Source organism: Hydra vulgaris, chromosome 12, assembly GCF_038396675.1.
Source record: "Hydra vulgaris chromosome 12, alternate assembly HydraT2T_AEP".
In the NCBI taxonomy this organism is placed as follows: domain Eukaryota; kingdom Metazoa; phylum Cnidaria; class Hydrozoa; order Anthoathecata; family Hydridae; genus Hydra; species Hydra vulgaris.
In genome coordinates this window covers 47274879-47290671 of record NC_088931.1, presented here as the reverse complement: position 1 = coordinate 47290671, position 15793 = coordinate 47274879, and the positions used below count along the sequence as shown (strand labels likewise).

At 27.7% G+C, this 15793-nt stretch overlaps 2 protein-coding genes across 4 annotated transcripts; both read right to left on the bottom strand.

Moving 5' to 3' along the window:
• Window positions 1-3113: 3113 nt before the first annotated feature.
• Window positions 3114-8882, bottom strand: LOC136088780 (uncharacterized). 3 transcript variants are annotated; one of them, XM_065813489.1, is made up of 6 exons: window positions 8716-8882; window positions 4864-7546; window positions 4623-4722; window positions 3768-4338; window positions 3493-3691; window positions 3114-3343 (listed from the first exon to the last, which is right to left on the bottom strand). In XM_065813489.1, the coding sequence occupies exons 2-6, from the start codon at window positions 5057-5059 to the stop codon at window positions 3150-3152; spliced, it is 1260 nt and encodes a 419-aa protein (XP_065669561.1). In that variant the 5' UTR covers window positions 5060-7546; window positions 8716-8882; the 3' UTR covers window positions 3114-3149. The 3 variants fall into 3 exon arrangements, with proteins under 3 accessions (XP_065669561.1, XP_065669562.1, XP_065669560.1); XM_065813490.1 differs by having other exon boundaries at window positions 4864-5071; window positions 8716-8805; XM_065813488.1 differs by lacking the exons at window positions 3114-3343; window positions 3493-3691; window positions 3768-4338; window positions 4623-4722 and having other exon boundaries at window positions 5059-7546; window positions 8716-8856.
• A 4033-nt stretch (window positions 8883-12915) lies between these two features.
• LOC136088155 (uncharacterized) lies at window positions 12916-13800 on the bottom strand. Its single transcript, XM_065811831.1, has one exon. The coding sequence runs from the start codon at window positions 13798-13800 to the stop codon at window positions 12916-12918; it is 885 nt and encodes a 294-aa protein (XP_065667903.1).
• Window positions 13801-15793: the final 1993 nt, after the last annotated feature.

The following is a 15793-nucleotide window of genomic DNA, read 5'->3' as shown; positions in this document are numbered from 1 at the left end:
AAATGGCTTCCACGGCTTCACTTTTCGGACCAAAGTTAGACATCTAATATATATAATATATCATTGACTGGTAATAGATTTTACGGCAAAATATTATAAACAATCAAAGCATCTGTTATAATAGTTTTTCTGTAGATATATCAATATAATTATAAAGATATCTTGAAGTGTTTGTTTGACACAATTTATAAACCTAATTACAATTTAATACATTTGTGTTGGTATGTTTTAAAAAAATATGCTACTTTTAAAAGCAGTTGGAATGAATTATGTAATATATATTTCATTTTGCGCTGTGCTCACAACAAAAAGTATTTATCTTAATACATTACTGAAGCCATAATAGCTATTTGTATCGACTTTGTGTTCAAAGAAATAATTGTTTTTATAACAATAAGTTAAAAGTAACTCATGTTATCTTAAATTATTGTTATAAAAATAAAAGAAACCGAATGTCAATTAAAGTTTACTGCTAATATAAAAACGAAATGAGTTTGAAAATGAAAGTAATTTGTTAATAAAGTTTACCGCCTCCAATGATATTATAAAACAAGATATAAAACTTCGATCCGAAAAGTAAAGAGCCGCTTTTTGTCCTTTTTACAAATGGCGGATTAAATTTGTAAACAAATATTTTTAACTTTTCTTTTCTTAAATGAAGTTAATATATTTTAAATTTAAATACTATTTACGTAAAAGTGTTAAGCGGAAATTATAATACTTGTAAAATAATAATTTATGATTCCTTAATTTATTTTCGATTAAAAAGAGATTAAATTTTTGAATAAAAAAAAAAACGACAGACGCTTTTGAAGCATTTTTATGAAATTAAAATACTTTTTAATAAACAAAGGCACACAAAAAGAACTTTAATAAGTATTTTATAATTATTAAAATTTGTTTTTGAATTATCTTTAATTTATTGGGAACTTTTGACTTGCATTTTTAACTTTTATTCCACACTTCGGCTTCAGCTTTTGCTCTTTTTACAAATGGCGAACTATTGTTATTAACAAAAAAAGCGGCTTCATTTTTTGTCCAATAAAATTCCGCAAGTTAGACATCTAGTTATCTCATATATTATTGACCGCCTCTGCTTTTTAATTGTTTAGCATAAATGGAATAAATTATTTTTTCAAGATAGCCGAATATATCCGGAGTATTTCTAAAAATGATACTAAATACCGAAAACAGTTTTTTGAAAGGGTTTTTTGAAAAGTTTTTTTGAAAAGAAAATACTTTTAATATAATTTGCTTAACAGAAACTTGGATTTCTTCGAATGAGTTTAAAAATAATTCTATTTTCCATCTTCAGGTTTTGAAACAATTTTGTTAGAAAGACAAACAAATAAACGGAGTGGAGGAGTTCTGATTTACGTTAAGAAACACATTGTATATCACATTAGGAATGATATGTGCGTTTCTGACGGTGATAAAGAAATCGTAACTATTGAAATTTTAAACAAAAAAAAAAAGTATTCTATTAAGCTGCTGTTATAGACCACCAGATGGTGCGTCTGAAAATCTAAGTTTCTTTTTACAGCGTAATATCATTCACAAAGGTAGCAAAGAAAACAAAATTACTTTTATAATTGGAGATTTCAACATGAACTGTCTAATTTATAGTAAAGATAAAAAAGTAAAAAGTTTTTATGATGAAATATTTATGGCAGGAGCTCTTCCTTTAATTAATCGCCCTACTAGAATAACCAAAACTTCAACGACGTTGATTGATAATATTTTTACAACAGATATTTATAATAAGAAATTACAAAAAGGAATTATAAAAACCGACATATACGATCATTTCCCAATTTTTCTTACAATTCATACTGTACCCTCTAATAACCCCGAAAGACAAAATATTATAAAAAAATGTGTCTTCAACGAAAACAATATAAAATCCTTTCAATATCAATTATCACTTCTGCATTGGAAACATATTAACTTTAATGATGACGCAAATACAATATATAATAAGTTCTTTGATACTTTCTTCTCAATATACAATGCAAACTTTCCACTTTGTGAACAAATAACAAAAAACAAACCTTGAATAGTCCATGGATTACCAAAGGACTTATAAAATCCTCTAAAATCAAACAGAAACTATATATAAAATATTTAAAAACAAAATCAGATGAAAACCAACAAAAATATAAAAATTACCAACATCTATTTGAAAAAATTCGTAAAAAACTTAAAAAAAAATTATTATTCAAATTTAATTTGTAAATTTAAAAACGACTCAAAAAATACTTAGAGAACGTTGAAAGAAATAACAGGAAAACAAAATTGGCAAATAAGATTCCTATTACGGAAAAAACTTTTAGTGATTTCCTAGAGCCTATAAATAATTCGCTTTTTATAGATAATTTATATTCTGACTTATCTTTTGATGAGTTTGAGAGAGCTTACAAATCTCTTAAAAGAAACAAAGCTACAGGTGCGGACGAAATAAATGGCAACATAGTCATAGATTGCTTTGAAAATTTAAAATGTATTCTTTATAAAGTGTTCAGGGCATCTATACAGCAAGGTGTATTCCCCGACCAATTAAAAATAGCTAAAGTTACTCCAATTTACAAAGACGGAAAAAAATCAAATATTAGTAATTATCGCCCTATCTTAGTTCTTTCAACTTTCTCGAAAATTTTAGAAAGAATTACCCAGCAAACATGCCTTTATCGGACCGCCGTGTTGCCGCCGTCGGCACTATATGCTGGCACGACGCTGACGTCCGGTGCCGGTGCCGCTGCATTTTGCTCATCGGTTCTATGGCGGCCCACCATCCACAAGCCACTGATGGGCCATCATCGAACCGGCAGAATCCCCGAAAACAAACCTTCCTTGGACCACCGCGTTCCCGGCGTCGGCTAAATATGCTGGCCCAGCTTAGGCGCCCCGTGCCTGTACCACTGCTTACTTTTCTTATAGCTCCTATGGCGGTTCTTCGGCGGCAAAGCAGCATTGTATGTTGCACTAATTTTATAGCATTGTTGCACCTCGCGGTGCAGCAATGTATGTTGGTCAACATTGTATGTTGCACTAATTTTATAGCATTTTTGCACTTCGAGGGAGCGAATTCGAATAAAATAGTAAAAAATTAGTCATGAAACTAAAATAATGCTATTATTAAGATATAAAATTTATTCTTGCGGTTCGTCATCATTGTCGATTTCAGCTCTTCTCTTTTCGATAAAAGTTCTTCTTTTAACACTTACGATTGCTCGCGCTTGCCTCCCACCATTTCGGTCTGGCGCTCCTCGTAAAAATCGTACAATTTCTTTTTGAAAATCACACTCACTAACTGTACTTGTAGGCGGATTCCTTAGCACGGCTCCTTAAAATAAATATACGCGTAAGAGATTTTAAAATAAAAATAGCAAGTTTACAATTATTTTATAACCTATAAAATTATCTCCGACAAAACAAATGACATTTTCTCAGAAAGGAATGCTAATATACCTGCATAAACAAAAAACAACTCACTTTCAAGTACACGCCTACACTGCGATTCTTTTAATCCAAATTTATTTTTTATATCCAATTTAAGGTCAGCTTCACTTCCTTTACGTTGACCACCGGTCCAATTAAGCTGACAACAAAGTTGATTTGTAAATAGAGAAGCAGACATTCTTCTTACAGCATCTTTCAGGTTGTATCCGCCTTTGCTAGCTACAGCAATAACCTATATATAAAGATTGGAAATACTTTGTAGCAAAATATTTTATTATGTTTATTAATATTTAAAACAATTTACTTACTAAGTTTGAAAATACTGTCTTATCGTTCTGTATGAGCTCTTCAAGTGTATTCAGCTCTTTTAAGTCGTTAAGAGGTAAGTGTAGCTTATCAAAAATTCCTTTATCATTTTCCCCCGCAGTTAAACTTTGCAGCAATTTTGTATTAATTTCAGTTTGACGTTGAAGATCTTTCAAGCAAACTTTGATCTCCATAACAACATTTACTAATGATGTTATATCAGTTGGCAAAATGTTCAAAGATGTAGAAGGAACGACAGGATCATTAAATGTATTTTTTTTAAATATGGGTTGTGTTGCTTTCTCGAAATTGAATTGACCATTTGTTACTGATGACAATTGATCTGTATTATTATTTGGTGAAGATGTTAATAAACCTGGAGAAGTTACTCTATTAGTAAGTATATCATTTCGAACCAGTTGGTTTGGTATTGCCAATGATATTTTAGGAGCTTCAGGTAGAATGTGTCTCTTCAATAACTTTGTCATCTTAGCTTTGCTTTGCTTATAGCTGTTATTAAATTTATTTGTGTCATTATCACTCTCGTCCTCATAATACCAGTAATCGTTCTTTCTGGAAAAAAAAAGTAAGTTAATGCAGAAAATAAGTTAATGTTTTAGAAATGAGAATTTTTTATTAAATACAAGAAATTCTTATCTACTAAATTCTAGTTTTATAAACTGTGCAGAAATTCTATTGAAACTAGATAAAACAAACAAAAAACTAGACAAAAAGGTATTAAAAAAATAAGTAAAAAATAATAAAAATAAACAATTCTCAAGTAAGAAAATGAATAATAAGAGAAAAACATCATTAAAACTATTTCCATAAAATCAAAAAACTGTTAAAACATAAACCTTTTTTGGCGGCTTTGTGTCTTATGCTCTTCATCTTCTGTTTGTAAATCTGAAGTATCTTGCGCAACCACCAATTTTTTACAAGCTTTTTCATATGTTTCTGAATAATAAATAATTTTATTTTATTTCATAAATATTCGAGAGGTGGTTTTAATATTATCTGAAGATGGTTTAACTTAGTTTGCCCACTAATTATACAAATCTCTTACTTTCTGAAAAAAAAAGTTTTAAAAGATTATACCTGTTCTATACATGATGGAAATAGTGTGCTTTGACCAGGTGTCACCTGGGATCTCCCCGGCTTTGCTTGATTTTTTAATTCTTGCATCACTAACATATTGTGGCCAATAGCATGAACAATCATCCACTAACCAATTGTCTGGTATAACATACATTGAACCTTGTTCGTTGAGAAATGATACAACAAGGTATTTCATTTTTCTTTCTTTCTAAAAATCAAAAACACTACTGGGTTAGGGTTAGGGGTTAAGGTATTACGGCTAACCCTAATCCTGATGAGTAAATATTAAAAAAGATTCATTGCTGTCGAATGAATATATTGCTAAACAAATATTTATTTATGATTTAAATGTTATTAGTAAAAAAAACTAAACAATCTACAAACAAATCAAATAGTAATTAATATTTAAAAATACATTCTATAATAGCAAGCAATGAGCAGCTTTTTTTATAAAACCTGGTATACAATAACTCTAGTGCCTGCTTATTTTCTTCTTGACATTAGACTTAATTAACTTATAATATATTGCATAATTTAGTGAAACTAAATGTTTTTTAAATTATTAATTAAAAAAATACAATTTGAAACAAAATACAAATTAATTTTAAATATATTTTGAACTTATAAATAATCCATTACATAGACAAAAAAAGCTTTTAAAAATGCAAAAGTGGGAGTGCAGCATATGTTTGGTTGTAAGGCAAAAGTGCATACTTCTTATCAATGTTACCAATAGAGCAAGACTTTGTATTGTCTGATAAATTACAAACTAAGTATATGCCAACGGATGATGAGTTCCAAGGATATGTGAAAAGTGTTTCTACGCTTTCAAATGTGTTGTATAAAACTAAAATATCACCATCTTTTCCATATTTTTTAACTATGTTTTGCACAAAAATAATTTCACCAGTTTTCAATTGACAACAACTGTCACCCACAGTACACTTAATACAAAAATCTCCTAAAATCACTTGCTTATGCTGAGATTCAATATCTGTAATATCGTTTGGAAGCCTAATATTCTGCTGCTGTTTTAATATAGGATACTTTAATTCAACCGCTTTTAGTTCCAATAAATTTTTTTCATGCAATCTTCGTTGTACCTGTTGTAATGGAAAATTTGGCTTTCGTATTAACTTTTTCAGCTGACCAAGATAGTTTTCAAATGGAAACGCAGATATGTTGTCTAAAGGTCCATACTTGATTGCATCTTGGCACAAATGTGAAAGTCCATGCACATTATAAGTTATCATTTCTGGACCATATATATCTGAGGTATGTTTTATGAACAGATTAAGAAAAGTATCAGCACTGACAGCATGATGTAAACATAATTTTGGACACAATAAAATTCTCATAGCAACAGATAATAACAAGAAGTTTTTATACATGGCTTCATTTAGTATATCTGCTAAGTATACAACACCAGTATATAACAAGAACTGTCTGAGTTCGGTTGCTTTCCATCTTTCAAATTCAGACACAGCCCTAGGCTTACGAGCAAATTCTTTTGGTATATACTTGGAAGCACCAACCAATCGAACAGAAAGTCGTGTTGAATCTCTTGCACCTAATCTAACATGCAAAGGACCTTTCAACCATATGTAAAGCAACTTTCTTACCACTCCCAAGCAGACAAGATGCATATAGTCATGAGGAAACTGTGTTACCATTCCAATACCAAGTTCCAAAAGAACAGACTCCCCATTGTGATGTTTTTTTTGAGTCATGTTAAAAAATGACTGATCTGTTCGAAGTTTAGCACCTAAAATAGGAAAGGTTACCCTTCCTATATAAAAACCTTTTTGGCAGCACTTATCACATCCGAAATATCCTCCATGCCCTTTGCATGCTTTTACAAATGCTCGTGCTGGACTATCACAAATAACAGCTGATATACTAAATTTGTATAATTTTCCACAGATAACAATTCCAGAAAGTAAAAGTGCTTTACTTTCTTCAACAAACTTTTTTAGAAACTCGTTGCAGTTTGATGGTTTACTTTTACCATAAAATAAACCAATTATAAATGGAGATTTGTTTTTCTGAATATTGTTTTGATGATACTCAATTAAACCCAATATTGGCCAAAACTGACCATTAGAACTTCGAAACAAAGGAAGACCATCAATATTTACTTGTATAGATATACAATTTAAATCATTAAAAAAAATTAAATTTGATATAGAACTCTTAATTCCGCTTTTAACACCAAAGTGATAATACTGTCCTCCAGAAATTTTGTCTACAGACATAACCAATTTTGTTTGACGTAAAGTACGTGAATCATTTGGCAACTCTGGAAACCAATTTTGCAAAACTTTTAACAATGAAGACAAAGCTTTCTCTGTAATGCCAAACTCAATTGACCATTGTGCCAAATTAAATCTTAAATTATAATCAATATGTAAAATACTATCGCCAGAAGATTCAGTGTCGGACGATTCTGGATAGCAATCAGAATTGTTCAAAATAGAATCTAAGTTTGCATCAATTTCATAAGTAGAAACATTGCTTTGACATTGGACTACATGATTTCGTGCTATATCAGGACTAATAACCAATTGAAGATTTGCATTATCTGCAGTTTTTGGTAAAATGTTTCTCTGATCATCTGTGTAGTCATCTAAGAACCTCTTGACATATTTTACTACCATTCGTCTTTTTGTCCAATAACTCATTACTAAAGATAAATAAGTAGATTTGTTAACATCATGTAGTTATTGTATAGTTTTAAGATTCCACTCAAACAAATTTAAGAAATATATATATATATATATATATATATATATATATATATATATATATATATATATATATATATATATATATATTTACAAATACATCATAAGTTGCAAAAAAGTGCGCTTTACTGCTTTAAAAAAGTGCGCTTTAATTCTTCATAAAAAATGAGGGAAACGAAGAAGATGTCATCAGTTGCGCCTAATGCTGCATTTGTAGATGTATATATATATATATATATATATATATATATATATATATATATATATATATATATATATATATATATATATATATATAATATATATACCTAATATATATATATTTATATTATATATATATATATATATATATATATATATATATATATATATATATACATATATATATATATATATATATACATATATATATATATATATATATATATATATATATATATATATATATATATATATATATATATATATATATATATATTATATACATTTATTATTACTTAGTATATATAATATAAAGGTAATTTTAACAATAAAGCATGTACAACTTAAGTTGTACATGCTTTATTATTAAACACAAGGAGAAACTTCTTAACATAAGGAGAAATTTCTCCTTATGTTGAGTTTAAGCTATACAAATTTTTTTGTGAACTTTAAGCACATCTGAAATATTATGAAAAAATTATTATGAAGGAAAAAATAGTTAAATGTTACTTATGTATTTCTAAGATCTTTAGTTACTAAAGATCTTAGAAATACATAAGTAACATTATTTAAATATTTTTTTTACTAAAAATTTACAAAGCTAAAGTTTAGTAAACTTTTTTAATTATAAATGGTAATGGGGTATATACCCCATTACCATTTATAATTTTTCAATTAATATATATATATATATATATATATATATATATATATATATATATATATATATATATATATATATATATATATATATATATATATATATATTAAAATAAAATTTTAACGTTAAAATTTTAATATTAATATTAAAAACCAACATTTTTTCATTAGAAGGTTTTAAATAATAACATAATAAATTTCAGTTGCCATAAAATATGAACTATATTTATTTACTTAAATTTGTTACCTTATAGAAATGTGTCCAATCAATTTAAATAATGAACAATTTGAACTTTACAATAAAACTTTACTTAAGTACTTAAGTTCTAATTTGAACTTTACAAATTTCAAATTAAAAAAAAAACAGCGTGAACTTAAGTTCACGCGTAAGAGTAAATTTACACTTCTCGCCAATTTATTTTCTAGTTAAGGCACTACAGATATCGGACCGCCATGCTGAGCTGCCGCATTCGGCATTCTGCATAGAAACGACAAAGGGCCAACATGCACTAGCCTCTGTCGGCATTTTGTAGGCAAATCGAGCTATGGACCGCATTATAAATGCCGGCGGCGGTATTTTGTAGGGTAATCCAACTATGGACCGTTTTCAAAATGCCAGCAGCGACATTTTAGATAATGGTCCGCAACCGGCATGTTTGCTGGGTATATACATAAGAACATACAATTACCTTAATCTAAATAAACTTCTATATAAAATCAATTCGGTTTAAAAAAAAATTGTTCAACTGAACAAGCCATTACACAGTTCATTCGTGAAATCTCCAATTCATTTGGTAGATCACAATATACACTAGGTATTTTCATTGACCTATCAAAAGCATTCGACACGGTCGATCACAAAATTCTACTTAAGAAACTCAAGTTTTATGGCAAATTAATAAAATGGTATAAAAGTTATTAGACAAATAGAAAACAATTTGCTTTCTATGGAGATTATTTTCAAAATGAAAAATTAATTGACATAAAATGTGGTGTTCTACAGGGTTCTATTCTAGGCCCATTTTTGTTTTTAGTCTTATGAGCTTTTTTTAAATATGAATAAAGAACTCAATCATATCTCCAACTGGTTTAAGTGCAACAAGTTAACTTTAAACATTGACAAAACAAAATGGATCCTTTTCCATTCCCTCGCAAAAAAGCGTTTTTTACCAAATAATTTACCTAAACTTTTTATTGATAAAATTGAAATAAAAAAGGAGTCGGTCACAAGATTTTTAGGCATTTACATTGATGAAAGTATTACATGGAAGTATCATATCGACTTTATTTCTACTAAATTGGCCAAAAGTATTGGAATTCTATATAAGGTCAGATACTAAATAAACAAAATTTAATTCAACTCTAGTACTCATTTATACATAGCTATATAAATTATGCCAATATTGTTTGGGGAAGTACCTCTAAAAGTAAGTTACGAAATCTCTACCATCGTCAGAAACACGCAATGCGTTTAATATGTTTTGAAAATCGTTTTTCTCATTCTAATATTTTGTTTAAAAACGTTAAAGCACTTAACGTTTACAAACTCAATGTTTATAATATTTTATGTTTTATGTTTCGTTGTAAAAGTGAACAACCATTATTCATTTTTAAAGATCTTTTTACCCATAAAGCTATAAACAAATATACTTTACGAAATAATAATTTAATAATTGAACCCTTTTGTCAAACAAAGTTTAATCAATTTTGTATAAACTATGGAGCACCGTATTTATGGAATTCTTTCTACTGACAATATATATAAATATTTTTGAAATGTAAAACTATTTTCTGTTTTTGTTTATTCTACATTGTTAATAATTATTAAATCAATTGTATTTTTATTATATTATATATACACGTTTGATATATTTTATATGGTTCTGACAACAAGATCTTTTGGATCTTCTTTCAGATACCAAGTTTATTTATTGTTATATTGTTATATTACGATTAATAATGGTAAACTAAAAAAAAAAGAAAAAAAAAAGATATGATTATTTATACAAAAACGACTTTTGTAGAAAAGTTAACACTACCATAGTTTATCTGAAACGTGACATTATTGTTAAACATACTCATTTAGGTATGGTATTGAAAATATTAACTTTTCATAAAAATATTAAATTTTCATATTAAAATTTTTTTTCATAAAAATATTAAATTTTCATAAAAATATGGTTTTTCATGGATAATTTTTCTAAATAATGTCTGATTATAAATGTCAAGTTACATTCATTGAAAACAAACACCAATACATACTTTTATGAAAAAATCAAATCCATAGACTTATCTATAAGGTACTTTATGTTGAAAATTACATCTTTCTAAATAAAATTACGCTTGACGATTTGTTATAGTCGCATTACTTTTACCAGATTATATTAGTGGTTAAAATAATTTTTCCATACACACCAAATATATCATACTTTTTGATGAAAAAACTTACACATATTGTAATTGAAAAAAACTTATAATTTTGTTCGGAAAAACGTGTACCATGCCTTAGTTGCATTGACAATATCGTACTACAAAAAACATTTAGCCAATGTTTTTTTTCGACGTAATATTTCAATTCTCCAAATCGGTTTTTTGCAAATATCCTGTTATGTTGGGCCAAGGGCGTAAAATAAGATGGACGTTCAACGCATTGTTTAAAAAAAAAGATATGCGTGTTACGGAATTGTTTGGAGAACAATGGGAAAACAATAGGGAGAATAGACGTATCCCGCATTCCAATGACGTAATGATGTAATGACATAAGGCAATGATGAAACGTAAATATCGAAATAATTGTTAAAAAAATGAACTCTCAAGTAGAACATGTTCTGGTAGATTCACAAAATTATTCAACTGAAATACCAATTGTTTTAGAAATAAATAGAAATTTAAATGTTTTACATAACTTTAAATCTGCAGATGAAACTTAAGCATGGTGTAAAAGTTTAAAATACTTGCCACTATTCACTATTAAAGAAATAGAAAACTACAGAAAAAAAAAGCTAAAAACAAAAGTATTGCAATAAAAAAAACATTTGAAAGAGGCAAAAGATTTAAATCTGAACGATATACATCATCCGATACACTTCATATAACCTAACGTGTATCATAGTAAAAGCAAAATTCAAAGCAAGCATGAAAAATGAAGTTCGTGATTTAAAAGTTTATATTAGCAGATTGACTAGCTCTGTTAGAAAAGCATATTTCTCGTGCCCTGCTGGAAATAGTGGTTATTGTAATCACGTGATGGCTTTATTATTTGAATTTGCAGAATATTCTTTAAATTTACTTAAATTTGTACTTGAAGATATTGCTTGTACAAGTAAATCAAGGCAATGGGGCATTCCAGGTCATAAAACTAAAACAATTAAAAATCCTGTTATGTTTACGAATGTTCAAAAATTTGAATTTAAACGTGGCATTAAGCCTACTTTATATGATCCAACGCAAATAAAATGTAAAGAAGAAACTTTAAAAGGAAATATTAACAATCTAAAATCAAATGTTGCTTTTTTCAATAAAGATATTGGTATTGTTCATTGCGTACCTGACATTTTTAGTTTTACTAAAACATCATTTGGAAATTTTCCAATTGGTTCTCCTTTATCTTATCAACTCCAGATAAATGAGAGTTTTGAACTTATCACTAATATTGAAAAACTTAAAGCCATTTCTTCTAATGTGTTTAATACCCTACCTCTTTTACCTCTTGGCTTTTATAATAAAAATCATTGCTATATACCTTGCAATTGGGAGCTTAATGAAAAACAAAAAGACTTTTTGTTATCAATAAAAGAAACTTCTGAACAGTTAATTAATAACTCACAAAAAGTTGACTTGCCTAAATTTATTCAAGAGTCTTTAGACCACGGGCTTGATTATGAGCCGCACGCACGATAGAAATATACTGATGTTTTGAAAAATAGATTAAATTGCAATATTTCAGTTAGGACAACTGGAATTGTAATGCAACCTAATTTATTTTGGTTATCTGCGAGTCTGGATGGTCTTGTATATGATGAAGAGGCTAAATATTATTATGGTTTAATTGAAATTAAATGTCCTAGAATGAAAAATCTCTTGTCTATTTCCGAATGTTTGAATGACAATGATTTTTATATTGGACTAGACAATGGACACCCATGTTTAAAAATTATACTGGTTATTATACACAAATACAAATGGCTATGGGGTTAAGTTATTCCCAGTTTTGTGACTTTATTGTGTACACATTTGAAGGAATTGCTATTATAAGAACACCTTTCGACCATCAGTTCTTTTTTGAATTAATTACAAAGTTGAATAATTTTTACATTAACTATTTTTTACCACAAGTATTGGACAATAATGTAAATACCAAAGAAAGTATATTACCTTCTATATGTAAATAAATGTTTTTATTTTTGATTTTTGATAAGTGGTGGCAAAAAGTTACATAAAAGACAAATTACTGTCCAAAGTTGGTTAATTGAACCATGAAACACCAAGGAATTTCATTACTTAATTGGCGAAATACTTTAATTCTACGAATAGCACATTCTACATGAATTCTCAATGATGCAATGGTTTGACTTTCTGTAACATCCTCTTTACTTAGCTGTAGTTGTCCATTTAAAAAAGATGGTATATTTAATTTAACATTGATTGTGTTTAAATGGTCTGAAATGGTAAACCCACGATCAGCCATAACTGATTCATTTTTGTTCCAGAGTTCTTTATTAAGGAAACCCGATCTTACAACAATTTCTTTGACAGAAATAGCTCCATTGTAAAGTTGATTTATAAAAGTTATTGCTCCTGAAGGAGAAATACCTAACAACCCTTTGTAAGTTACATGATGTTTATAACTAGAGAATAAAGAACTCTGGTGTCTCAGTGATGAAGGTTTCTGACAAAACAGTTCAGTACAATCAATAATGCATCTTGTTGATGGAAATGTCATCTTAAAGCTTTCTGGCATAAACTTATTAACTTGTTCGCGTGAAGGCCAAATAGGTACACTTCCCAAAGAAAAATATAGAAAGTTTGTCCATGTTATTAAATAGCGAGATGGTGTTGATTTTGAAATTTTAAATAACCAAGATGTGTGCAAAATTGTAAATCCATTTTTTAGCCACACTAAAAACATAAATAACTGATTTTCTGTGTTTAATTTTGTTTTTGGACCAGTTTTTGCATGATTACCTAACCTGTGCAAATTTTCAGATAATCCTAAGTTGTGGTATTTAACATTTTCACCATTTTTTTCTGGATTTAAAAAGTTGTACAGATTAATATACTGTTCATGTTTAATGCCAGTATATTTTTGAAACAGTTTTTTGTCTGTTGACATAATTTCATAACTAAGTATATGTTTACTTTTATATTGATTCAGTTGATTTTTTATTTTTTTATTTTTAGATTCTAAAATGCTTATTTGAGATTTCAACTCGTGTTTTTCTTTTTCCAGTAGATCAGTTTTGTTTTGTAGTTCAACACAACATAAGCAAACTTTCTCAACCTCAAAAAATCAATTAGTAGTTCTCTATCGTTAGTTTTAAAATTGTCTTCATTTCTAGAACATCGCTTTTGTACATCAACTTGTTTTTTAAATTCAAAAATAGATGGAAATGCTTCTTTTCTTAAAGCTTTTCTGCCAATATTGGATAAAAATTGAATGTCTTCATTTTTAAAATGAAGCTCGCATACTAGAGTCATGTCCTTAATAACAAAATTATCATTAGCACCTTTTCTTCTAAATTGAGAAATAATTTTTTCCCACTTATTTCGACGAGCAATATTCTTGGGTATTTTAAAAAATCCAATTCCTGACTTTTTTTTTTGAAAATCGTAAAATGAACTTTTGCATTGTGGAATACAGCAATAAGCTCCACTTCCTCCTCCTTTATTTAATGTACAACAGGCAAAATCACTCATGTTAATTTGAAATAATTAAAACTACAATATTCTAATGTTTACGCTTTATCGTTGCCTTTTGTCATTACGTCATTGGAATGCGGGATACGTCTATTGCAAAATGTGGGAGTATTTTTATAAGATTCGACGTCAAAAAAAGTTGGTCTCGACTATCCAATAAAATATCTTAAAATTTCGTAAAATATATTTTTTGAACAGTTAAACATAAAATGGATATGACAGATGACTTTAATATTAATCAAAAAGATTATTTTTTTTTGCTTGAAAATATTGATTATAAAATTGAAATAGTTGTGGAGGATTTAATCGAGCTAGACCTTGACGAGTAAGCAGACTTCTTATCAGAAAATTTGAAATTAGAGCTCATACCATCAGCAATACCGACAGAATAATCGATTTCAGAAGCAGAACCAAATAAGCTCAAAAAAAAAAAAAAAAGAGCGAATAATAACTAAATATACTTGTCGGAAATGTCATAACAAATATATTAGAGAATCGAATTTTAAAAAGCATGAAAAGAAATGTTACATTGGTACTAAAGGTGTGTTTATACTCGAGTATTTATTATTTAGTACTCAATGAATGTCTGGTAATGTCTAAACTGGTAAACTCACATTATGAGTACTCATAATGTGAGTTTATTAGTTTAGACATTACCAGACATTAATCATTTTAGATATTCCACAACATGTTGGTCACATGTTATGAAACCTAATTTCTAAACTGGTGCTGCTGTTTTTAGGATCACTCCAAAGTTATGAAAATATTGCATATTTCTAATTTTGATTTTATAAACCACTCAAAACTATAAATTGTTGCAATTACTACTGGACCTCCAATAGAAGAATATTTTATTACATTTTTATTACTTTTTTACAAATTGTAAGAAAATTGGTGAAGTTAAAAATGGTAGGTTAACGGTTTGATTTTATTGAAACAATTGAAGTTAAAATATTAGTTATAATATATCCCAGTACTTTTGATTGGTCAAAACATGTTTACAATATCTCTTAATCTTAAGCAATCTTCCACAGCCTGCAAACTAATAAATTAGGCCTTATATAAATAAATATATATATATATATATATATATATATATATATATATATATATATATATATATATATATATATATATATATATATATATATATATGTATATATATATATATATATATATACATATATATATATGCATATATATGCATATATATATATATATATACATGTATATATATATATATATATATATATATATATATATATATATATATATATATATATATATATATATATATATATATATATATATACCTTTTTAGAAAACACAAACCATCTTGTCATTTTTTATATTTTTTCTAATATAACAATGACTAGACGGGATAGTATTTTAAAACTACTGTGAAACCA